Source organism: Gordionus sp. m RMFG-2023, chromosome 4, assembly GCF_954871325.1.
Source record: "Gordionus sp. m RMFG-2023 chromosome 4, tfGorSpeb1-WG-v2, whole genome shotgun sequence".
NCBI classification, from domain to species: domain Eukaryota; kingdom Metazoa; phylum Nematomorpha; class Gordioida; order Chordodea; family Parachordodidae; genus Gordionus; species Gordionus sp. m RMFG-2023.
This window is the reverse complement of record NC_088778.1, coordinates 6,419,280-6,447,279: the sequence shown is the minus strand read 5'-3', so window position 1 is coordinate 6,447,279 and position 28,000 is coordinate 6,419,280. Positions and strand designations below refer to the sequence as shown.

General features: G+C 27.0%; 2 protein-coding genes across 3 annotated transcripts; both read left to right on the top strand.

Moving 5' to 3' along the window:
- The first annotated feature begins 1,083 nt into the window (after nt 1-1,083).
- LOC135927971 (transcription initiation factor TFIID subunit 8-like) lies at nt 1,084-10,000 on the top strand. 2 transcript variants are annotated; one of them, XM_065464261.1, is made up of 7 exons: nt 1,084-1,316; nt 1,359-1,424; nt 1,468-1,589; nt 4,136-4,292; nt 4,732-4,861; nt 6,424-6,554; nt 9,307-10,000. In XM_065464261.1, exons 1-7 carry the CDS (start codon nt 1,205-1,207, stop codon nt 9,567-9,569), a joined length of 981 nt encoding a protein of 326 aa, XP_065320333.1. In that variant the 5' UTR covers nt 1,084-1,204; the 3' UTR covers nt 9,570-10,000. The 2 variants fall into 2 exon arrangements, with proteins under 2 accessions (XP_065320333.1, XP_065320332.1); XM_065464260.1 differs by having other exon boundaries at nt 6,412-6,554; nt 9,307-9,992.
- A 3,050-nt stretch (nt 10,001-13,050) lies between these two features.
- On the top strand, nt 13,051-25,326 carry LOC135928070 (5'-AMP-activated protein kinase subunit beta-1-like). The gene is made up of 6 exons (XM_065464402.1): nt 13,051-13,287; nt 13,331-13,521; nt 13,561-13,654; nt 15,139-15,268; nt 24,226-24,494; nt 24,712-25,326. Exons 1-6 carry the CDS (start codon nt 13,132-13,134, stop codon nt 24,793-24,795), a joined length of 924 nt encoding a protein of 307 aa, XP_065320474.1. The 5' UTR covers nt 13,051-13,131; the 3' UTR covers nt 24,796-25,326.
- The last annotated feature ends 2,674 nt before the right edge of the window (nt 25,327-28,000 follow it).

Sequence of the window (28,000 nt, the reverse complement as noted above, 5' to 3'; positions counted from 1 at the left end):
AAATTTGATTAATTTCTCAAACCCATTGTCATCAGCACAATTATTTAATAATATTTTATCATTTCGCGGCAATAATTATGTGATATATTTATAACAAAAATAATTTTAAAATATTTTATTGTCAATTGACCTCATACACCAAACTCAATTTATATTAGAGGTAAAAAAACAGTTATACCAATAATAAACAGGCCATATATGATCAAAAATATTAATATCTTGAAAATTCTCATTGCGTTAACATGGGCGTATCAATTTATTTGATACAATCATTCAATGAATAACTTATCTGGACCAAGAATTCTGTCTAGCTAGATTTTGAATTGTCAATTTAAACCTCAAGATTTCGCAAATATACATAGAAACGTTTGATTGACTTTTCACCAAATCTCAAGGTTAAGGCAGCGTCTACATGACAGGATTTTCACTGGATGCAAACCCCCTTCAAAAACCTTTGCCTACCCCCCTAAAAAATTCCCTTACCTATTTATTTATTGATACTCTTTTCAAAGATAAAGGATAACTTAAATTAATCTATCTCTACTACCAACTATCGATATTTTATGAATATAAAGAATTTATTTTTTAGATAATAAATTCAATTAAAATCTCCATTATTTACAATGAATTTATTATTATGGCATTATGAGCTGGCTGATATATCTAAACCATTTAAATTACATTTAAAAGGATATTTTATTTGGAAAACAATGTGTATGATTATTTGCAATATATAGATTTGGTCGATGAATTGTATTATAATAATACTATAATAAAAGTATTAATTTTTACAGCAATAAATTTTGTCCTATTTCATCTCAAAATTTAATAGATTACCCCCCCAAAAATTTATCCTACCCCCATTAAAGAAGCTTACCCCATAACCCCTCAAAAAAATAGGATGCAAACTGTTCCTACCCCTCCCGCTCATGTAGACGCTGGGCTTAGGTAATATTAATTTGACGAAAATATTAATTTAACCATTTTTAAAAAGTGAATGTAACTTAAACTTATCAAATATCACATGATATATGATAAGACAGGTGTAAATTTGATTTTTATTCATTTAAATTATATGACGGATTCTTTGATAAATATTACTGATGAATTGTATACTAAAACTATTTCATCTGTTATAAGTTCTATATTGGTTAATGTTGGCTTTACTAAATGTGAGCCAAAAGTGTTATCCATATTTAATGAAATGTTGCAATCTTTGTTGATTGAAACTGGTAGGTTGTCAAGGAATTTTGCTGAACATGCATGTAGAACAAAACCTGTATTCGCTGATGTCTTATTGGCCTTAGTAGAAATGGGTTCATATTGAATTATATTATTTGTTTATACTTTATGTGTAGGCATTGATGTTATGGGAATACCAGAGTTTACATTAAAGGAAGGAAATAAGATTGTTCTTCCACCTTGTAAGCTAAACCATTTTATTATATATATATGTTTGATATACAGTACAACATCAAAATAAGCCAGCAGACTTAAAAACTCTAAAGAGTGGACCTAGAGAACACTTTTCATATATCCCTGAATATTTTCCTGAGTTACCCGATAAGAGAACCTATATAAATACTCCTGTAATATTTATAGATACCCATATTAATCATGATTACCTATTTTATTTGAATATGTATTTTATGTTGAATACTTATTTTATAAGAATATATATTTAATTATCAACCTATATATCAAAATTCCTGATACCAGTTAATCTAAAATATAATTAATCAATCCTTGCTTAAGCATTTTTGAAACATAATGACTCCTCTTTACCCCAGCCAATGACACTGACTTGCCTGATTCCTTTTAAAATCTGATTAGACTGATCTTAACAAAAAAAAATTATTGGTCCAGAAGAATTCCACCTAAAAGAAAAATTATTTGCCTCCCTGGCCCAAATTTATTTAAATATAGATATTAATTATTTTCCAATATAGTTTTACTCTGTACATAATCAAGTTTTCGATCATTCTACTAACAAATAAAAAATATTGGTGCCTTGTTTCTTACAAATTTTTCAAAACAATATTATGCCCAACCCAAAGCAATTTTTTTTTAAATAAAGGCCAAGGATGCTGCTACTATGAATTCAGCCTTACACTTTTACGTTTTATTATACTCTTTATTAAATGTGTTTTATATATCTTTATTAAGGCTATGCCAATTCACATATTTTTCACCGATCCAATCCTATATTGGTTCAAAACCGATCCGATATTAATACTGATTTTTACCATCCACCTTTGAACCAAATGTAATTAAGAAATCATTATTTTTTATGCAAAAAATCGAATTATGTATTTAATTAAATTTTTTATTTCTACAATTAAGATTATATTTAAGTAAATTATAATAATTAGGGCTGTGCCAATCCACATATTTTTCACCGATCCGATACGATACGATATTTATACTGATTTTTAATCGCCCCCGTTTGAACCAAATGTAGTTAAGAAATCAATATTTTTTATGCAAAAAGTCGAATTATGAATTTAATTTAATTATTTTATTTCTACAATTAAGACTATAATATGGTTGAATTATAAAATTGTAATATTTAATATATAAAATTATACGATATGGACTATCTATATCTCCTGCCGTACTGAAGGACTTAGATGATTCCACAGATAACGCATTTTGCAAAATTATCTTTGTCTTTTGTAAAATATTTCCATAATTCAGATACCATATTTAAAAAATTTTTTTTATTTAAAGTATAAATAAAAAAATTGGCATTATCTAAAAAGATTTAAAATAAATAAAACTTTGGGTATTCCTTTCTATTTTTATAAAAAAAAAAACTATTAAAATACTATAAATCTATTTTAAAAAAGAAATAAAATTTAAAAAAATTATTTAGAAAATATTACAATAATGTAAAATAAATATACATAAAATAAAATAACAAAAAAAAGAAAAGTAAAAAGGTCGGATCGGTTTTTTACAGGTATCGGCCCGATCCGATATTTAATATCGGCACAGCCCTAATAATAATAGATAAAAAATGTATATTTAATAATATATCCATTTTATGTTGGTATGAATTATAACATTGTAATATTTAATATATTAAAAATTTTTAATAAATAATTTCTCCCCGTGAAATTTGAATTCCGCAGATAACGCATTTTACAAAATTATCTTTTATCTTTTGTAAAATATTTTCATAATTCAGATACCATATTTTTAAAAATTCTTTTATTTATAGTATAAATAATAAAATTGGCGTTATTATTTAAAAAGATTTAAAATAAATAAAACTTTGGGTGTTACTTTTTTTTTATAAAAAAAAAACTTTTAAAATACTATAAATCTAGTTAAAAAAATAAATAAATTTTATGGGGTGTTGTGCATTTGCATTGTTTAAAAAAAAATAATTTAGAAAATATTATAATAATGTAAAATAATTTAGTGATCTGCATCGGACCTAATTTTTCAAACCCGGCCCGGCTTGAAATTTTTTTTAGAAAGTTGCATTAGTGAATACCAGAGTTGTTAAAAGATACTTTTTAAATGGATCTAGATACAGATACATACCGGACCCGAACTCAAATTTTTATTTTAAAAAATTTTACAGGCCCCACCTGGCCAGAATTTATTTAAAAATAGAAATTGATTTTTATAATTACTCAAAATAAAAGGTATATGTTATATGACGTCAAGTTTTCTATTAATAAAATCAAATATTTTTATTGTAAAAAATTCAACATAAAAAATTGATAAATTTAGATATATTGCCCGAATATTTTTAACCAATTTTTATCAAAAAAATAGGCTCAGCCGAAACCCGTTCGGGCCGGGTACGGGCCGCGCCTACTTTTGCAGATCTAAAATAAATATACATAACATAAAATAACAAATGTAAAATAAATGAACAAAAAAAAATGAAAAGTAAATAGATCGGATCGGGTTTTTACGAGTATCGACCCGATCCGATATTTTGGAAAACGCTAAATATCGGTGCCGATCCGATATTTAATATGAGCACAGCCCCTAATCTTTAAAATTTATATCATCTCCCTCCTTTTTTTATTATAAGAATAAGAGTTAGTAAAATAATATCCTCATAAATTGAATGTAAACATAAAATAAACATTATTATCATTGACATTTTTTTTAGGTGAATAATTCTGAAAATGCCGATGACGAAACTGAGGTTTCCAGGGAACGTGCTATTTCTGAAAAACGAGACATCGAAAAGGCATATACCAGATTCCTAGCAAAAATTGGCCCATCCTTCTCTTTGTTCGAGGATGATCATAGTGACAAATTTTTAAGTTTTAATTCATAATTATCATTTTATTTTTGTTTGTACCTTTAAAAAGTAATCTAGAATTTCCAAGCAATGCCAAAATAATGTTTATGAGCATTTGAAGATTTTTTTCACCCAAAAATAAGAATCACAAGCTATAAAGTTTATTCAAATTTTTTTTTTGGAATTTTGGGAAATATTTGGAAAATATATTTAAATATTTAAAACTCAGTCCCAATTTTCTATAAAAACTAATCTAGCCCAAAATCTGTATAGGTTGGTCCTACTTTTGCAGATCTTAGTAACTTATCTCGATTTATTTCATGAATAAAGATATGTAGTATTTTCAACAAAAAATATTCATAAAGTGTCTAATTTGCTCCACTTGCAATTTAATATTATAAAATAAATTGCTCACAAAAATTTTCCATTAATTAAACAATATTTGAAAAAAAAATATTAAGTAATGGATGACAAATCGCTCCTCTCGGTTAACAGGATACCAGCTTATGTTCCAGCACTTTTAGGAAAATATTCTTATGGAATCTTTGAAGATGTAGAGCAATCAGGTGAAAATGGGGATATAGCGACTAGGTGATATATATTTTTTTAAGCCATTTTTATTACATTGATATATGTATATGATGTTTATTAGAATATTTAAATTAAAATATGCAAATATTCGTAAATAACTGCCTGATTATTATAAGGTTCTATTTATACTTATGGATAAAATTGAGTTATTGGCAAAAAATTATTATCGGGATAGGGAGGGAGGAGTCCTTTCCAGCTGTTTGTATTTAGACATAAGATTTATTTATAGTTCTAACCTGTTTTTACCCAATTTTTTTTTTTATTATTATAGATAATACTATTAGCGAAACTAGCGTTTTTTCATGTAATAAGCTAATCAATTATTTTTAAAATTTAAATAGTGGTCTGGTTAAATATAACGTCCAATTCAAGTTACAATTGTGATTGCTGAAAAAAAGTTAGTGGCTTGAATGTTTTGCCTTTCATGGTACCCGAAATAAGAAAAATTTAATTTAAATACTCTGGCCTACATCTTCACTCACCCTTATCTTTCATTCCCCTCGTTATCTACTTTTCATCTTCATAAATATGAAATTTCCTGCTCTCTAACTCCTCAACCTTCATCCTCCCTAATCTCTTACACTATTCTAAGGCTGAGAACCTAACCCTTTTTTTTTAAATTTAAGGTTCAAAAAAATATATTTTTTTAAACATATTAAAAATTTCCGTTACATTTTGTAAATTATTCTATCATATTCATAGATAATAATATATTTTAGGAAATATTTATTTTTGTTGGTTGGATTATTAAATTAAAAATAAGAACAAAGTAAATTAGTTTTATTAAATACAAGTTGCAAATGCATTGGCAGATAATCTTGAGGATAATTATGATGATTTTGAAAATTTTGTTTTTAGAAAAAGAAAAGAAAACTTGATATACAACATGAAAATAGAAGAAATATATTCTCATGCATTAAATGAATTAATTGGGATTTAAATTTGTTATCTACATTAGCCCTAATTTTTTCAAGACCAGCCCGAAATTTAAGAGTGAAAAATTAGTCTTGAATGGCCCGATCCCGAACGAATTTTTTTTATTTGTCACGAAAAGCCCATCCCTAAATTAGAATCATTTGTCATCCAACGCTTAATGGTTTCGTTCCTTATCCATACATGTTGACCAACGTCAAATTCCTTAACACTGGAATGTGTGTCATGTTCTCGACTTTGTTTATCAATGGATTTATTAATCTTATTTCCCACCTCTGGTCTAGCCCAATTTATTTCTAAAATCACATTTTTAATTAATAATTCTTTATTTTTTCATTATTATGTTATAAACTCCTATCTAAATTCCAAGAAACATTTTTTTAAGAATGATCTCCCTGAAAAAATTATAAACTTAGTAAACGAATTCTATAAAAAGAATTCGTCAAATCGCTTCTCTTATTTGATGGTCTTAAAGGTAGAAGCCTATAATAAATAATTCAAGCAACAAAATATTGATTATATTGGAAATATATTTCATTGATTTCTTCCCTATTAGAGCTGAACAAATACCCTATCTAACTGTCATACATTTTTAATATTCATAATATTTTACAAAGTTCACTCTTTAGCTTATCTACCAACTTGAATACCGCCAAATCGATCGACAAGAAAAAGAAGAAAGTGGCATTTACTAGCACTCCTTTCGAAGAATCGTATCTCTATCCTAAAAACATTTCGCTTCCCGGTGACGTTGTTAATTGTAATCAACATTTTACATTAAATATTTAGATTTTTCCTCCAATGTCTTATGACGTTAATTCGTGGCGTAATATATTTAAAAAAAATTAATAGGTTCATTATCATATTTATACAAAATTTAATTTCTTAATTATCATCAAAATTTGGAACCTGTAAAAAAAGGTCTATTTCCGGTTCTGAATAGCTAAAAAAAACATGGTTCTATTTCCTGAACTTTTGTGATGGATTCTGGTTCCAATTTTTACAGTTGACTTAGAAAGGCGATATGGTGTTGTTAAACGGCTCGATTTGAGTCGATTTTTAAAAACGACTAACTCAATATTTTATCCAGAATAATATTGCATAAGCCTGAAGAGTTTGCTCATAAATGACACAAAGGTCTAGACACTTATTTAGCGAAATCTCGAGGCTTAGGCAACCTTTTTCTGGCTAAAATATTGAGTTAACCGTTTTAAAAAAAAACAACACTAAGGCGATAAACATACCCGAATGTGTTTTAACTAGGAGAGAAATACACTTTAAAATCAAATATAAAATGGAAGATTTTATTTTTTTTTAAGAATGCTCAAATAAGATTTATGATCAAATTTTACCTTAAAAGTTCCAATTTTTGTAAAAAATAAATTTTTTAGTAGAGAATTATTTTCGCGGAAATAAATCGAACACTGAATACATCATATATATATTTTTTTATATTATTACATTCTCCGCATAATTTTTGTGTTTCCCCCATGATTTCATTTGATTAATTTGAGATTCGTTAAATCAATATCGAAATTCTACACTCGACTGTGGAAGCTCACATATCTGGATCTAAGTTAGCTAGAGCTCCAAAATTTATTTGGGTAACAAAAAAAAAATTTTTACAATTAGTATGTGAACCTCCAATCCCTTTTTTTTATATTATAGTGTCCAAGTTTTTTGGGGTCGATTTATAATATCCAAATTTTGACGTTCACTATATAAACTATATTAAAGATGTCTAAAATTAAGACAAAAAAATAGGAATATATAAACTTTATCGCATTTAATTTCAATTTTAAATTTCCCAATATTTTTTTTTATCCAAAGAGCAATTTCTTGATGGCGTCTATGAATGGCTGCACCAGTCCTATCACTAGGACTTTATTTGGTCCTTTTCGAATTTGTGCTGACCCAAGGATCCTTCGCTCTAATAAACGATTACCCATTATTAGTGTTTATTATATTAATAGGGGGGAGCGTTTATTTTTTAATTATAGGGGGTTGATTAAGAAATTCGAAATTTTCTATATTAGGGGGTATGCGAGCGGTAAGACAAGCTGTTTCTTACGAGTTAATTATAAGATTTATTTTTTTACTAATAGGATTAGTGGTAATAAGTTATGAGTTTGAAGAATTTATAACTCCTATAAATATATACGGGTATATATTTATATATCTATTAGTTTCCTTTTTGATTTGTTCATTAGCTGAGATAAATCAAACTCCTTTTGATTTAATGGAAGGTGAATCTGAGTTGGTATCAGGTTTTAATGTTGAGTTTTATTCGGGATTTTTTGCTCTAATTTTTATAGCTGAGTATATTTCAATTATGTTATTTTTACTACTTGTGAGAGTCATATGACTCTCACAAGTAGTCAGCTGTGATAAGATTTATAGTGATTATCGGCTTTTCTAGATTATTTTCACTTATATTTTTGTTTATTCGAGCTTCATATCCTCGAGTTCGATATGATAAATTAATAAAGTTTTCGTGGGGGGAGTTATTACCTTATATTATAATTATAAGATTGTGAATTTTAATGGTTTGATAGTTAAGGTACTATAGTAAGCTTTTTGATAGAAAGCTTTAGTTATTTAGTAACTAGTACCGGTTTTTAATTTTTGGAAGGTAATTACGCCAGGCCTTAAAGGGAGGGGATGCCAGAAAATAATTTTAATGATATACCCCCTTTTAAAATTTTAAACTATTTAAAAATTAGATTGCAAATCTTATATTGCTGAAACTTATCAGCAGATAGAGGAATTATTAATTACCTTCCAAAAATTAATAATACATTTTTGGAAGGTAATTACGCCAGGCCTTAAAGGGAGGGGATGCCAGAAAATAATTTTAATGATATACCCCCTTTTAAAATTTTAGTTTTTAATTCAGAGTATAAATATATAAATAATAATTTTAATTAACTTAAACTAAATTAAAACTATCTGCTGAAACTTATCAGCAGATAGAGGAATTATTAATTACCTTCCAAAAATTAAAAATACGTATTTTTAATTTTTGGAAGGTAATTACGCCAGGCCTTAAAGGGAGGGGATGCCAGAAAATAATTTTAATGATATATACCCCCTTTTAAAATTTTAAACTATTTAAAAATTAGATTGCAAATCTTATATTGCTGAAACTTATCAGCAGATAGAGGAATTATTAATTACCTTCCAAAAATTAAAAATACGTATTTTTAATTTTTGGAAGGTAATCACGCCAGGCCTTAAAGGGAGGGGATGCCAGAAAATAATTTTAATAATATACCCCCTTTTAAAATTTTAGTTTTTAATTCAGAGTAAAATATATAAATAATAATTTTAATTAACTTAAACTAAATTTAGAGGAATTATTAATTACCTTCCAAAAATTAAAAATATTTACACCATATTTGCCGCGTGATTTCGAATGTGTGAGATTTCAAAATATCACGTCTTTCACTTCACCTGTTACACTAAAAATTTCTTCTTTTTTTTAATCAAATATTATGTATTCATAAATAAAGCCTTACAAGAATGTACTGATAGCCCCTCAGCATCGAACAACATCAAAACTGAGGAAATCACCTTACATAAGGGCGATAATAATGAAAGCTTCACGAATAGCCATAATATCGAAGCTAATAATAACGAAATCGACTTGGATATAGATATGAGCTCTCACGTCAGAAGAGTTGGGGTAGATGCGAATAGCGTGGAATCGCTCATGGAAGACAATCCCTACGTTAGGTTCTACGAAAAACACAAAAAGGCTTATGTGCCTTCGTAAATATTTCCCTATTATACTTTCTTTTTACATACAAAAGTTTTGTTTCATGTATAAGGACTCTTAAAATATTTTATCTAAATTATTTATATTTGTTTATATTATAATTAATATTTATTAATAAAAATATACATTTTAATTATAAAAATATAACGCGATTTTTATATTATTGTCTTTATATAATATAGAATATCAGAGATGTCACATAATTTTATGTAGTATTTATTTAGGGGGACTTAAAGGCTAACTGTACATTTTTTTAGTAATTTTACATTTATTAATTTTTTTAAAGGTGATTTGATAATTAAGCACCCCGCCGCCAGTCCCTTCTGATGCTAATGTGGCATATGCGCGATTCAATAAATATTTTTATATATTGCTACACATTGCCGCCTAATATTTTTGAACAAAATGTTTTGACCAGATTTTTAAATTCGTCTGATAGTACAAAAAATTATATCGTCTAAATTTCGATTCATTACCCATTTACATTTATTATTTAGTTTTTTTCCCCTAAAAACTAGTTTCATTAATTCACAATCACACTCATTTATTATAGGTTTAAGTTGTAAGATTGATTTTTTTGCCAAATTCAAATTTTGCTCGTAAAATCCGCGATTATTAGCTTGACATCTTCACAGCCAAATTGCGCGAATTAGCAAAAATTGATATTTTTAAGTCTCATTATTATAATATCAATTGAAATATCTTTTTCGACTATTTTTATATAAAAAGTTTTAAATTACGGATATAAGTAAAAATTTAAGCGAAACTAATATATCGAACTTACAGCTTTTAACCAGATATCCAATCCAACTGAACCTGTGTTTAAAATGTTGTCTCTAAAAGAATGTCGGTAAACCAGTTTGAACTATACTGTTTTAAGGATCAGTATTAGTCAATTTTGATTGGTTGGTCAGTATCAGTCGTCTATAGAATATATATTAATATTATAGTTAATAAATAATCGCGGTTTGTGTTGCGATTATTAAATTAGTGTGCAATAATAATACAATGTGTATGAGATTTAGTGACAAAATTTTAAATTGTATTTTTATATATTTTAATAAGCTTGTATACGAAAGAGTTGGATTCAGTTTTTAAATTTTCAACCCCAACAATTTTAAATAGAACCCGAAACCGTTATTTTTATATTGTAATGTTTAAAAGATAGTATTTTATTTTTATAAAAATTTTGAATTTTAATCTATTTTTAAAAAGTTATTGTTGTATTCTCATAATGTAAATATCTTACAGATATATTAACTTCGAAGGAGCTATTTTGATTATTATTATTACATTGAAAAAGAAATTGTAAAAAAAGGATCATTCATTGATGTGTAAAGTTTTAAATAAATAAAATGCTTCTGTTCGTTAAGAAAACCACCTATGCTAGTTTCAGAAAGGTAAATCAATTCGGACGCATTATGAGATAAGCGATATCCTGAATAACCCATAAGGTCACCACGCCAATCGAAAACCTTTTTTTTGCATTAATAAAAATCGACATGTTCAGATATTTTATAAAAGATACTTAAAAATTTCCATCCTGGGAAGAAAGTCAGGCCATTAATATAATAGGATCGAGCGATATGAGCTCAATTTTGATAATTTCAATTTGGTGAGCATAAAATTGTAACAATGTGAGGCACAGCACTATATAAAAGAAACATTAGTTAATTTGAATACATTAATGTAAAAATAAATTGATGTAAATAAAGGATTAGTTATTTTGAATACATTAATATAAAATTATTTACAAAATAAATTGATAAAACAAAAACGAAAAAAATACTTTTAATTCGAATGTTGTTTTAAACGAATTTAATTTATAAATTTTTCTTTATTTAACAAAAATCACTTTAATTAAAATACCGCTGATTTTTTTTACTTATAAAAATATACATCAAATTTATTATTCCTTTTTACAGAATAATAATTTGATTGTTTGATACTTCTAGAACATATTTTACATAAACTGGATCATTGATTTTTCTGATAATATTATACAAATACTTTCGTATTTCAAATATTATTAATAATTTATTTTTTGGATACTAGCAAAACGTTTGGACCTTTAAAATGAATACTAGAAACAAAAAATTTTGTACACCAACGCCTGTTCCATCTAGGGCGGTTATATCCATTGCTGCTTAATAATAGAGATACCCCAAATATTAGACTGCATCCGGTTCATCCAATCATTTTTTCCCCAAAATGTTAGTGTATCTTCTACTATTTTGGCTGAGCAAAGGATAAAATTATTGTTCTAAATCGCTGTTATTATAATCATTGCTTGAAAGGAAATTCCTACGAGCTATTTTAGCTATATATGAAATGGATATGTGACCATTATCTTCAACTGAATCCACTCTGTGCATTTCTATCATGTTTTAATGTTTTAATTGTCTAATTAAAAATTGCAATTGTCGTAGAATTTGAATATAAATATTCAGAAACAATAGATTTTGAAATCTTAGATCAAGTAGTGTCGCTAATATCTTATGTTTAAAATACAATTTTATAGTTTTCATATTATAAATATGTTTATGCAATGTAATCTATATTATAAGCGTCAACAGAGATCTCAAAATTTCATCAAGGTATGGATCAAAATCATTAATATCCAAAACATGGCCTGTCTCACAATTTTGCCCGATTAGATTTCTTATTTATTTTATACCAATAGTATTCCTATTTTATTAATATAAATATTCAAATTTAAATAATTAAAATTTAGTATATAAATATAATAAAAATATCATTCTAAAAATTATACACAGCGAGCCGTTATCACTTTTCCGGCGTGAATAAAATTGCCAGGAGCGTTGGCCTGAGCCGGCGGCGCACAAATCTAAGCATGATTCATTTTAGATTGTTTTATATAAAAACTAAAAAATAAAAGAATTTTAATTCAGGTTAGTTTGGATCAAGAATACTGAATTAATTTTATGATTGAGCATAAGCTAGGTTTATAGGGTTGGGTTGAAAAAATGATTCCTTACGTGTTCGGTTAAATAATTTATCTCTTGCAACTTGCAAGGATCAAGTAGATATTTCTTAAACTTAATTTTTTATCATATGATTTTGAATTATAAGTATATATTGTAAATATTCACATAGATAAAAATGGCTAAGAAAACTCGCGGAAAGGTTTCATTAAAAATGAATTGGTTATAGGCCTGTTTTCATACCATAAAAAGATGTTTGTTGACTCATATCTTGGGGTAATATAAAGTTATTAGCTAAAATATATCTAAATTTTAAATCATTTAGGAAAATATATATTATAGATCTATCGTGCACCACAATTCTTTTAATGCAGATCGGGCAGTTTAAAGTCAAATATAATGTTGTTTATATTAATAATTAATATTCGCAGATGTGCTTTTTTATAAAATATATTTTAAAAAAAAACAATACATTTCTGTACATATCATTCCTAACACCATATGAATTTAATCTGACAGTTGACATATTTAATTCTCATCATTTAAAATATGACAACATTTAATTCGACATTGGCATAATTAATTAAATAAAATGCAATATATATGAAAAAAAAATGGGTACTACTCACTCAAGGCGTCAAATAAATGGGGAAATATCTCCTGTTTCATCCTCAAAAGATAGCCCTTATTTTGATAAGGTAGGAGGACGAAAATTATTTTTTACCAGATCAAATATGTCAGATGATGAAAGAACATCAAAGCATAAAAAGGTAACATTATACAAAATATTTATAATAAAAAAAACATGAAAAGAAAGAGGATTCTGAGGGTACCCTGAATAGAAAAAGATCAAGCACCATTAGTGAAGGTAATAAAGGTGGTTTGGTTGAAAGTCAGACTCCTAGAAATATTTATACGGTGTTTAGATGGGATAAAGGAGGAAAAAATGTTTATGTATCTGGTAGTTGGGATAATTGGAAATCAAAAATTCCACTTGTACATAGGTATGTCCTATAATAATATAATCTATCTATCTTTTATAGCCAAGGAAATTTTACAACTATTCTTCAGATACCTGAAGGAACACATCAATATAAATTTTATGTGGACAGTAAATGGCTTCATGATGATAAACAAGTTTTAAATTAATATATCTATTTAAAATTTTATGTAAAATGTAATTACAACATAACAATAATCCGGGTGAATTAAATATTGAATGATCACTTATAAAAAAGTTTGTAAACATTGTTTTATAAGATATCATAGAACTGGCTGGTTAATTTATAGGATATGTTACTGAAAACAAAATTAGATCTGGTATATCTTTAGCTTTATTAGTTAAAATAATTTAAGGAATACAAATTTATCTAATTTAAGTTTATCCAGAAATTACAAATTATAAGTTAAATTATTTTTTAAAAAATGCAAATTTTAATATATTATCTAATGAATCGAATATATTTTTTATAGAGATTATTGTTTTTATAAGCTCCAAAATAAATAATAATCACACAAACTAGGAATGGGGATAATTTTTTGGAATGAATATTAGATCAAAATAATGGTAAAATTTTTTAAAAAAATGTTGACCAGGCTTAAAAATAATTATTTAATCTTGGTTTCACTGTTTATTTTATTTTAATATATGCCTAATCTTAAAAAAATGATGCAATATTGTGTAATTATAATTATATCTTGCCCATCATGCTTTTTGCATCCACCATTGTTTTAAAAGTATTTCTAAACCCACCCTCTCAATGTTTAATTTTATTTAAGGGGTCAACTAAACCTGGCCTATTGCAGACCTCATGTTTATATTATATTTAAAATAGAATATTAGAAAGTTGTGTCTATTTTTAAAAATAAATGCATAGGGGAGAATGATGGCCTTAGAGCTGTTGGAATGGTCATACATTATAATGCATATATACCACAAATTTAAAGTGATCAAATTTCTTATAAAAATTTTATTCATTTAATTTCTTAGGTGTGAGATATATGTTTGTGCTCCCTAATATTTAAATATTATTAATATTGTATTGTATTTCTGTTCTGAAAATTTTAAAACTTTAATGCCCAACAATGAATAACTTTCACAACTTAAATGATTAAAAATCATGTGCATAATTTCGTAATTAGTAAATAAATGAATGAATAATTTCAAATCTTTATAATCATATTTTACCACTGTATATATAGATTTTGAAGCTATAATATATTTGCTTAGTCAAAATAAGATTGGATTAAATGGCTAACACAATATTTTAGCTAAAAAGTATTACACAACTGATTATCCTTCTCATAGATGATATAAAGATTTGAATATCTATTAGCAAAATTTTGTTATTAGCAATATATTTCTAGCTAAAATATTGAGTTAACTGTTTTTAAAAATTAACTCAAATTGAGCCGTTTAACAATACTATCTTGGACATCTATTACCGAAATATCGATTATTTTGGCTAAAATCATCATTTAAAATTTGTTAAATCGAGCTGTTTAACAACACTAGATTGAATAAAGATTAAATAAGGTAATTTATTTAAAATTAAAAATATACAATAAAATAATTTAATATCAATATGGATAAAGTGTCATTGATTTTTTTTATAAAAAAGTCGACCATTAACAATGACTTGGGAACCCAAAATAATGTCATCGAGGTCAAAAAAACGGATTTTGAAGTTTTCGACGCATTAGCCGTAGACATTGCTTCTTTGCGACATGATAAACATATCAACTCAACACGTAAATGCTATAAAATATTTTAATATTTTTTTAAAAAACAGTCAATGGGTAATTTTTTGGTGTATTTTAAGAAATTGGCCCACCGATTATACCCTTTTGTTCTACTGAGGATGTATTACCTCTCATGTCTATCATTATGTTTGAAATTTTTATTTTATTGATAAATATTCCTAAACTGCATAATATTTTCTTCAATTAACAAGCGGCTTTAAGTGTCAAATTGGCATATCAAAAATTAGAGCTGTGCCAATATTAAATAATATTGAATCCAATCAAACCCACCAATTTATTTAAAGGTCGGGCCTATATATTTTTTCCAAATCGATCCAATATTAACATTTTTGTGTTTTTCCCTCAAATACTAATTCCTTATATGTAATAAACTTATCAAAAAAAATTTTTTGAGTGGGTGAACATTTATATTTTTCCTTTATCATAGATATTTGGTGTGGAGCTTCACATATCTTTTTGATATGTCATTCAAATAAAAATAAATGATAAGTTCTTAGTTTAAAAACATTTTCTTGCGTTATATACTTTTTGTTTTTGAATTTTTTATAATCTAATTTTTATTATTTATATAATCTTATTTTTGTTATTTGTTATAATCTAATTTTATTTTATAAACGGCGTAACCTTACTTTTTTAATATTATTTTACTTTTTTGTATTTCGTTTATATTCTAATTTGGACTTATAAAAAATGTATATAATAGAAGTGTGAAATGGAAAAAATAGTATTAATAGTATTAATAAATTAAATATAAATAAACACCTTTTTACCTTTGTGCACATATACATGTTACTCTACATGGTGCTCCAGTTTTGGCAAAAGAAACTCGCCTCATGGAAATTTTTTTTTAAAAATAAAATTTTTTTCCCTTTGTAAATATGGTTAATAAAAAAAATTATAAAATGGTACAAACAATTCTATATAAGATGGATAAAAAAAGGGTAAGTCATTTCAAAATTATTTTCATCAATTATGTTCGCCTTCAAAGTACTAAATGTACCCCATCAAATTTCCATCTACGATATTCTATTTGATTTAACTTATAATTGCGATGTCAACTTTTCTAGGATAAACGGTACGGAGGATGTACTGTTTGAATTTATGAATTTAAGAGACATGATAAATTGCTTTGAATTATTAAACGGGAAACACTATATTTACAGCGATAGTGATTTCATTGAATTAATTTGTATATTCGTTAAAACATAAATATTTATACCAAAACTTTAATAAAAAAATAAATGTTATAATTGCTTATTGCCGTTATCAGTAACTATAGTTTCAGGTATTCCGTATAGCGAAATAGTTTTAAAGATTTCTTTTAAAGTAACATCAGTCGTAATATTTTTAATAGGAATAATAATTGGAAATTTGCTGTAGGCATCGACTATTATCAACCAGTTTTTTGTGAAAAACGGACCCGCATAATCTATATGTATCCTTTCAAACGGTTTGGTTGCCGAAACCCATGGTTTTTGTATCTTTATAGGATTATCATGATATTTATTACAATCGGCACAACTTTTCACTTCCATAACGATATCATTATTTATACCAGGCCACCACATGTATTCTTTGGCTAAGGATTTGATTTTTCCTGCTCCCAAGTGACCTTCATGTAATGACTGTAGTATAGTTTTTCTCATAGAAGACGGAATTATGATTTTATTGCTTTTGTAAAGACAATCCTTAATTATACTTAATTCCAATTCAATGTTTTTATAAATATTATTCATTATAGGTCTGTTGTTATTAATATCATTTATGACTTGTTTTAATTCCGTATCTTTCAAATTTTTATCACGAATTTGATCAAAGTTAATAGGTAAATCCTCATATTCATTTATTATGGTTACATCTTCAATAGTTTCATCACGACATTCTTGTGGTAATCTTGAAAGGCAATCAGGAACAACATTATATTTACCAGCTTTATACTTTATATTAAAATCATATCCTCCTAATGTAATATTCCACTTCTGGAGTCTTAACGACATGGTGCTATTATCCTTAAGACCCTTGGTGAAGATGTGAACTAGAGGCTTATGGTCAGTAATAATTGTAAATTTTGTGCCGATTAAATATTCCTGAAATCTCTTCATAGCGAACATTATAGCGAGAGCCTCACGCTCAATATTGGTATAGTTCATTTCAGACTTTAATAAAGTTCTCGACGCAAAAGCTATAGGTTTTTCTTTACCATCTTTTTCAATATGAAATAGTACAGCTCCTAAACCACATTTTGATGCGTCAGTGGCTATCCCTATAGGTAATTCAGGGTTAAAATATGTCAAAGCAGGTGGAAGGCTAATTAACTTCTTTAGATCATTAAAACTTTTAGAGTGTTCTAGGTTCCAAGCCCATTTTTCTTTATTGACAATCTTATAAAGAGGATCGGCAATTTCCGCAAAATTGTTCAAAAATTTTCTATAGTAGCCAGCCATTCCCAGAAATGTTGATAATTCAGCAGCTGATTTTGGTTCTGGCATATTAATTATTGCTTCAATTTTGTCGTGATTAGCATGAATACCCTTAGCGTCAATATCATGACCCAGGAACCTCACTTTGTTTTTAAAGAACACACTTTTATTAAAGTTAGGTATTAGCCCAAACGATGATATTCTATCAAACACTTTTTTTATGTTGTTTAGGTGGGCTTCATCGTTTTTTCCAGTTATAAGTAAATCATCAATATAAAATATAACGTCATCCATGTCACCGAAGATTTGATCCATAATCTGTTGAAAAATTGCAGATGAGGTCTTAAGCCCAAAAGGAAGTCTAGTAAATTGGTAATATCCCTTATGCGTAGATATGGTTAAAATGTTTCTGCAACTTTTATCAATTGGTATCTGTAAGAAAGAATTTTTAAAGTCAATCTTCGTAAATTTCTTTCCTTCCAAAAGTTTAGCAATTAGATCATTTAAAGTCTTCTAGAGCTGGGTTTACAGTATCCTTAAAATCAGCGCAAAGCCTAATGCTCCCATCTTCTTTGTAGACAGCGGTAACAGGACTTGCCCATCGGACATCATTCACCGGCTCAATTATTTTATCATGTATCTATTTTTTGAGTTCATTACTAACAAGATCAATTTTTGAATAAGGGATACGTCTAGGCGGTATAATTTTAGGTTGGGCATCACTTCTTAAATGTAACTTGACACTTGCTCTGTTGATTGGCCCATTAGTCAATTTCGATTCACACTCTTTAATCAATTTTTAGTATTTCATCTTCGTAATTAGTGTCAATATTTGCTATAAATTTATTTAAAATATTTTTGAAAGCATTGATCCACGTACGTCCCAACAAGGCATTTTTACTTGATTTAACGATACCGCTTGTAAATATTTGGAAATACCATCATAAGTCACTTTAACTTGAGTAGTTCCTATGATTTTGATTAAATTCCCGTCATAAGCAGTGAGTTGTAGCTCGGATTTCTTAAGATCTCTAATACCAAGTTTTTTAGCCAGACCATGAGGTATGATAGTGTATTTGGATCCAGTGTCCACTTGCATACAAGTAACAATGTCGTTCACTTTTAAAGTAGTCATAAAAGCGTTATCTTTGTCATTAATCATATCGCCAGATAAATTGTTGACATTAAAATCATTATCATCTTTGTTCTTTGTAGAGTCGCCTTTTTCTTCAATAATTTCTTCAATATTCATGTTGTAATCATTATTGTATTGTATTTGCTTTCTATTATTTTCGTCGCCACTTCTATAATTATTTGAGTTGTTATATTGTATTTGCTTTCTCTGATTATTATCATTACCTCTATAATTATTTGAATTGTTGTAATAAGATTGGTAATTGTTACGATTTCCGTCACCGTATTGGATTTGTTTTCTTTGATTATTATCATACCATGTATTATTTCTACCATAATTCGATTGATTATTATTATTATAGCGATATTTGTTATAGTTATAATTGTTATAATTATCGTGGTATCGCGAATTATTATTACCATAATTGTATCTAAAATTATTATTGTAATTCCCATTTCTATATCTATTATCATAATTATTTCTAAAATTATTATCATTTCTACTGCAAAAATTTTTATCTTTATCGGACTTTATATCCTTATTTATATAACTTATATCATTATCCTCCGACTTAATATTACTAGAATCCAATTTCACCCCTAATTCCACCATCTGATTCAATGTAAGGTCAAAATTTTTGGAGAATTTGTATTTAATCTTATCGTTTAAGGTAGATGTCCGTAATTTCTCTTTTAATCTACTATCGTCCAAAAAATTACATTTCTTATGAAGTTTCGATACTCTAATGTACCACAGCATAAAACTCTCTGATGAGTTTTGTTGAAGAAGATTAAATTTATTAATTAAAGTATTTAAATTTAGCGCTGGTAAAAGATAGGTTAACTTTTTAATCACAATTTTAAGATCTAAAATATCGGTATCAAAACAAATTGCCTTAATGTCGTCAAAAACTTCGTCTGATAAATTATTAAGCAAAGTATTAATTTTAATAGAGTCCGTACTGGTCGAAAAGTAATTTAATATTCTGTCTAAATAAATTTCAGTAAGAGGACCCACTAACTTAGGGATCTTATGTGTAAATTCTTGTTTAATTTCCATATTTAATTAATAAGACACATAAATAAGCAATTATAACATTTATTATTTTATTAATTCAAGTTTTGGTATAACTATTTATGTTTTAACGAATATACAAATTAATTCAATGAAATCACTATCGCTGTAAATATAGTGTTTCCCGTTTAATAATTCAAAGCAATTTATCATGTCTCTTAAATTCATAAATTCAAACAGTACATCCTCCGTACCGTTTATCCTAGAAAAGTTGACATCGCAATTATAAGTTAAATCAAATAGAATATCGTAGATGGAAATTTGATGGGGTACATTTAGTACTTTGAAGGCGAACATAATTGATGAAAATAATTTTGAAATGACTTACCCTTATAGAATTGTTTGTACCATTTTATAATTTTTTTTATTAACCATATTTACAAAGGGAAAAAAATTTTATTTTTAAAAAAAATTTCCATGAGGCGAGTTTCTTTTGCCAAAACTGGAGCACCATGTAGAGTAACATGCATATGTGGTGCATAAAGGTAAAAAGGTGTTTATTTATATTTAACTTTATTAACACTATTAATACTATTGCTAAGTGCGATATCTGGGTCTATTTTAATATTCCTTTTCATATGTGTTTTGAACGTTCTAACCATGCGTTCAACCTGGCCATTGGATTGCTGGTGATAAGCAGATGTAGGCACATGTTTAATACCAAAATTGTTGCAATTTTAAGGTCATGAGTTCAATCCTCACCCGGAGCACCATGTAGAGTAACATGTATATGTGCACAAAGGTAAAAAGGTGTTTATTTATATTTAACTTTATTAATACTATTAATACTATTTTTTCCATTTCACACTTCTATTATATACATTTTTTATAAGTCCAAATTAGAATATAAACGAAATACAAAAAAAGTAAAATAATATTAAAAAAGTAAGGTTACGCCGTTTATAAAATAAAATTAGATTATAACAAATAACAAAAATTAGATTATATAGTTACTCTACACATTTTAAAGAGTTGTATTCAACCAATGAACGCGATCATTGTTGATAATGCATAAAATATCGATAAGTGAGAAACAAAAAATTTGAAAATGTTTCCTCGATTATGTCCATAGTTTACAGTTAGTTGTTTTTTTGCATAAAAAATATTGATTTCATTTGTTCAGGTCAAGGATAGATGGTAAATACGTAAGATGTACTTTTTTTTATCGAAGATTAAGAAAATTACTGAACATTCATCACTTTTTTTAACTTAATATATTCCCTCCCGGACACTCCCCATTTTTATTAGCTCTAAACTTCACAAAATAAAAGTTTACAAAGAGGAAAATAATAATTAATAATAAGCATTATATAAAAGACTTCCGATAATTAGAGAGAAAACAAAATATAAATCTCAAATTTTAAAATCTCCCTCATTTAGCGAGAATTAAATTTTTAAACTAATTTTTTCCTCTATATTTCATATTTTGAATCTTTAATCTAAACCAAATTAAATTCCTTCCAGCGTCACCTGGATCCTTATTAAAAAAAAATTTCTTTGTTACAAGCTGTATAACCAAATGTAGGTAAACAAATACAAAACTTTGAACTTTTTGTAATGTACTTTCCTTCGTTAATTTTTTTATTTTTTATCGAAATATTGAATTATTTTTCCGTTGAACTTTATATTTCTTACTAGTGGTTTTTCTCTGTCTCTAACATTGTATATATATATTTTAAAACTACTCATTATCACCTTTTTTCGAAAGTTGGATTAGGAGATAGGAAGTTTTTTAGTGTCCTTCTACGGAATGTCCCTTCCTATGATTAAGAAATGATATCTCTTATAAAACCCTTTTCTGCTTTAGAAGAAACGTTGATTACCGCTAAAATAAATTTAGGTTTTACACTACCTCTTCTATGTTATTGGCCACCATTGCTAATATCTAATTAAGACTATATAAATCTTTATTAAATCTGTGCTATTTTAATTATTAGAGTAATACATATAAATTATATTTTCACTCTGTTAACAATTGCAAAAATTCTGTGTCAAATATGGAATATCAAGATCACTCATAATGTCTAAATATTAATTAACAGTTGAAGCTTAATCGATTTAATATTATTTAAGTTATTTTTAAATCTTGTTTAATTAAATATAATCATTCATTAATTGAAAATAAAGCACTCCTTTTTAAATTTAATTTACTATGACTTTACCTAAGAAAATTTCTAAAATTTAAACCAGTATATTATTAAACTTCTTTGTCAAAACTCTAACTATATTTAATTAATATATCTTTATAAATTTTATTTTCACTATGTTAACAATTGCAAAAATTCTGTGTTAAAAATAGAATATAAAGATCATTCATAATGTCTAAATATATTAATCAAGCATTAACAGTTGAAGCTTAATTGATTTAATATTATTTAAGTTATTTTACAATTAATTTAAAATTAAATTAATCCAATTTAATATTATGATTTGTGTTAGCAAAGTTCAAAATCAATAATCAACTAAATTATTCATTTTTAAGTTTAATTTACTATGCCTCTTTCTTAGAAAATTTCTAAAATCCAAATCAGTATACTGTTAAAACTTATATATTACTTCAAATGTAAGATTATGTATTCTAAGATAATATTCTATATTATTGGCGACAGTGGCTAACATCTATAAATTTTATTATTCAAATAAGTATGAAATGTAATTTTGCAATTAACTTACATTTTTTAATTTTTTCTCGCTTCAGATATGGCGGCCATTTTTTGAATATGTTATTTTGAAGAACTTTATAAAACATACTCAATTGAGCAATGCTATTTAGTGGTCAACCGTTATTTTTTTATTTGGACAAAATTATGCGTTTTAATGATCTCCTTAAGGTTAAGCATCTTTAAATTTATTTTTAACTAAGTTTTTTTAATATATTCCAAATTGGTTTTTATATAATTTTAATAATAAACTTATTAGTATAATTAGAACTATTTTTACATCTTTTAGTGAAGTTTTATAAAATAATGTAATTAACATTATAATTATCATTATACAATACATTAATTAAAATTCTTTTAATCTTTTTATTTAGAATTTATTCCATTTTCTTTTAATTTTGGCCATGGTTATATATTTTAGCACTTACATTGGCCTCATTTTTATAAAGGTATCTTTTCCGTCCAAATATTTAACATTAGAGCATTCTGTATTTTATTTGACTTCGATAAAGTCACTAAATATATTTATGTTAAAGGGTAAGGAAAAAAAAACAAAATGTCGGAAAATTTTCAAAATATTTTTTTTTTCAACGAAAGAATATTTCTTGCTTTTTTTAAAATATTAATTATAAGAAAAAAATATATAAATTTTAAAAAAATGGTATCATTTTACTTTTCCATATAAGATTGGAAGGAATTATAATAAATAAAATTACATACCTATTATGAGCGATATACATAAGCGGTAAAAAGTGCAAAACACAACTGAATTAATAAATTTTTAAACAAAAAAGGATTATTAAAAATATAAAAATTAGTTTTACATAATTTTGGGTTGATTATATATTTTTTTACTCCCACATAAGTTATTCACTATTTATTCTTGAATCAAAAATTCTTGAATAAAAATTAACAATTAAAAGGGAATTAGAATCAATTAGCAAATAGAGAAATTTAAATCACCCACTCCTTCCCCTACTTCCTTCCAATCTCGATGCCGATTTTGCATCATACTACCCCCCCCCCCCCATATGGTAAACCAGATTTTTAATAGGAAACTGTCGTGATTTCAGCTTTTGGTACCTTTTACTAATGTAAGAATTTGGTATCTGTGAATCTAACAAAAACTATTGTAAACATTCAGTTATCGAATCGGGTTGGGGTGAATATCTGATCAGTGAAACATTTGTAGATCGACATCCTTGGTAAATAATCATTCATATTAAGAGACAGCTAGAACCAACCTTATCCAAAAACATGACCCCCCCCCCTCTATAATATAAAATCAGGCGACTATTTGTAAATACGATAATATTAAACAAAATAGCTTTTAAAAATAAGTATATTTTAAACGAATACTTGAGTAAGTAATATAATTTTAAACAATAATATAACACCCCTTTAAACCCAATCACTTTCATCCCCTTCTCTTATTTATTTCTTTAAAAAGAATTTTTAAAAAAAAAACTTACACAAAACTTATCGATTTAATTAAGCCCATCTTAAGTCTGATCCATTTTGCCCCGAACACCTTAACAACTCCATTTTAAATTTTTTTATAAAACCTACCTTCTTTATGTTAATAAAAAAAACACCTAGGAATAGGATATTTAAAATCCTTGTTAACTTTTTTTTTTAACTGTTAAATTATTTTAGCACCTCCTAGCCCAAATTTTTCCTCCACCTTGGATGCACCCCCGAATCCGGATCTGCCATACCTCGAAGACGCTCACGAACTCCTGCAATACGGGCAAAGAGTTCCTCCCAGAATCGCGGCCGCCGGCGGGGCCACCCCTCCATTCTTGCCCCCTCAGCTCCTTCAAGTACCGCTAAACAGGGACATACCCTATAACTTTGAGCCCGCTCTATTACCGGAACCGGCTACTCGGGCTGTGCTTAATCATTTGTACGCCTTATCCATCAAGGTTTCATATTAGAATATATCAACATTCTCAAATAAGAATAATGATTATGGTCGAGATCAGCATAAAATCATATGAAATTTATTATTAGATAAGATTTTTTTAATAATATTTATAAGGGTTATTTGTTTATAGAATCGCCATGTGTATTTAGTTTATATTTTATTTTCCTTTCTATTTTTCTTTTCTTCCAAAAATCATAATTTGGATTTACTTCAAGGATGGTGTTTTGGTGTTAAGTTGCACACATAGGCATAAGAAAAAGTACGTAACAACCCTGTTCTACAAGCAAGTAAAATCCTGAAATCTAGCTATTTTTATGGAATCAAATCAAATTTATTAACCAGTTACGACTTATGAATAATATATTATTTATTCTTCTTTTTACCTTAATTTAATAAGATTTTTCTTAAAATTTCAAAAAAAAAATTATTTTTTGATATTTGACAATGGAAAAATTTTTTTTTTTTCCCCAGAAATAGTTTATGACAAATAAAATCTATGTTTTAAAATCCTCATATTTTTTTTAAAATAAAAATATCGTTAATAATATTTTTATATATATTATGCATAATCGACTACTATTAGAAATCTCACAATAATGATAACTCACTTTTTCACTGTCACTTATAATATTAAATTTTTTTAAAATATATATGGGAATAATTGATATAAGGCAATATTATTTACAATAAGCATTTTTTTTTAAACTAAATTTCTTAATGTTTTTTAATAATAAATTATTTAACATACAAAAGACTGAATTTTTATTAAAATATCATATGTATTTTGATTTTTAATATTAATTTAAAATGCCATCACTGCATCAAATAATATCTATGTATTTTTTTTAAACACAAATTATTGGAATTTATAATAAAATAGCTTTTCATTTTATTTTAAATATTGTTTTTGTAAAAAAAATATCCCAGGTATGACTTTTTTAAAAAAAGAAAGATATATATTATATTGCCATATAATTATAATTAATATTGATCATAATTGAAAATTATTGTTTTGATTACACCATGTTATAACCAAAAATATAGATTATTAATTCTCTTTTGCGTTTGCAGGACTCTTACATAACCTTTTTTTGTAGTGTTGTTAAACGGCTTGTTTTGAACCGATTTTTAAAAACGGCTAACTCAAGCCAGAAAAATATTGACTAAGCCTCGAGATTTCGATATTATATGTCTAGACCTTTGTTCCTTCTATGAGCAGAATCTTCAGACTTACGTAATATTTTTCTGGATAAAATATTGAGTTAGCCGTTTTTAAAAATCGGCTCAAAACAAGCCTTTAAACAACACTGTACCAATATGGGATTGATATTTATATTGCTGAGGCTAGTGGGAGAGACTGAACATAATGCAATATATATAAATTATTGAATTTGGTAATCTTACTGAATACCCAAAAATGATTCTCTTTTATTTCAAATCTTTTTATTTTATTCCACTTTTAATATACCAAAAAAATTATAATTTCGTAAAAATTCATAATAGAAATAAGTAATGAAAAATTATATATTTCTTTTTCAACTATAATCTAAAATATTCATATTCATAGACATTTTTAAAATAATTATATTTATTTGCATACGATGAAAGTTCGTTTATATAAATTTGAATACCACCCAATTAAGAAGGGCTCAACTAAATATATATTTGCATACAATACCTCCACCCTTTAAGATTATCTTTCCAAGGCTTCCTTCGTTAGTGCCCCACCTTCTCGCACTTCCAACTCTGAACCGTTCATTGTCGTCGGACAAAACCTTAATTTATGCATTCCCCCGCATGCCCAACATGCGAATCGACTCTTCCGAACCCAATATGGCTCCACTCGTTCTATCCTTTGTCTTCTGGGTGTTTCCTGTAGTAACTCTCCGTATCTTTGTTGCGCTTCTACCCTTGCTGCTTCGTTCCATCTGTTGGATTCGGCCGATCCATCTGCTTCCCTGATTTCCATCTTGATAATCTTGTTTCTTACTCGGACATATGATGCCATCTATAAAATTTCTGTAAAAATATATATCTTTCCTGATATTCTAATAATCTACTAATCACCTTATAATATCTTCACCGTTTAAACCCTCATAATTAGGTCTATCATTAAATTTATTTCCTCGAGAATGATTATTCTCCTCATTGATCTCTTGAAATTATGATTCTCCTAATTATGTCTATCATCAATTTTCTTTCATCTAACGATATGATTCTCAAATTAGGTCTATCATCAATTTATCTTCTTTTACTTGTATCCCCTGATAAATTATGATTCTCATCATTATGTCTATCATCAATATGATTCTCCTAATTATGTCTATCCTCAATTTATCTCTTTAACAATTGATTCTCATAATTAAGTATATCATCAATATGATTCTCATAATAATGTCTATCATCAATTTATTTCTTTTAATTGTATCCCCTGATAAATTATGATTCTCATCATTTTGTCTATCATCAATATGATTCTCATAATTATGTCCATCCACAATTTATCTCTTTAACAATTGATTCTCATAATTAAGTATATCATCAATATGATTCTCATAATAATGTCTATCATCAATTTATTTCTTCTAATTATCTCCCATATCTTTTACTTGCGCTAAGCTTCTCAGTCTTACTTGTTTTACGTGTCTAGTAAAAGTGCCTTCTTGCCCTTCAATCTCTACTTCTATTTTCTTTTTTCCTATATTCTTACTTATTATACCCTTCCCCCATTTAACTGGACCCTCAAACAGTAGAATCCATACTAGACTTCCAACTTTAAATTTATCATCATATGTATCCTCATTTTGCTTTATTCTTTCTTTCAAAAAATCTAATTCCGTTCTTGTCTTTCTACCTAAAAACATTTCTGATGGTGAATTTCCTTTGCTTGTTTTAGTATTGTTATATGCTAATAATAACAACCACCATTTTCCCTCTCCACATTTTTCTTTTTTTAGCCAGCTTTTAACAATAGCTACCATTCTCTCGGCCTGCCCATTACTTCTCGGGTAATGTGGTGGCGATACTAAATGTTTAATATTCCACCTATCACAAAATTGATTAAAAACTCTACCTTTAAATGCTGGGCCTCCACCCGAAACTAAAGTTTCCATTAATCCATATTTACCTGCAAAATCTTTTATTTTAGTCAACGCTATCTTCGTCGTTAAACCCGAAACCTGTTGACAATCTATCCATTTCGATCCAGCATCTACCATAATAAAATATCTTCTTTTTTCATATTCTAAAAAATCTACATGTATTCTTTTATATGGAGTGTCCGTTTCTGGCCATTTATCTGCTTTATTCCTTGGTGGTACATTAGCCCACATGTTACATGTCTCGCAGCTTCTAGCTAATTCTTCAATTTCACTATTCATCTTAGGCCACCAAATATATTCTCTTGCTTTATTCTTCATTCTTTCTATGCCTTGATGTCCTGAATGTAATACGGCTAATGTATCTTTTCTTAACTTAATCGGTATCACTAATCGATATCCTCTC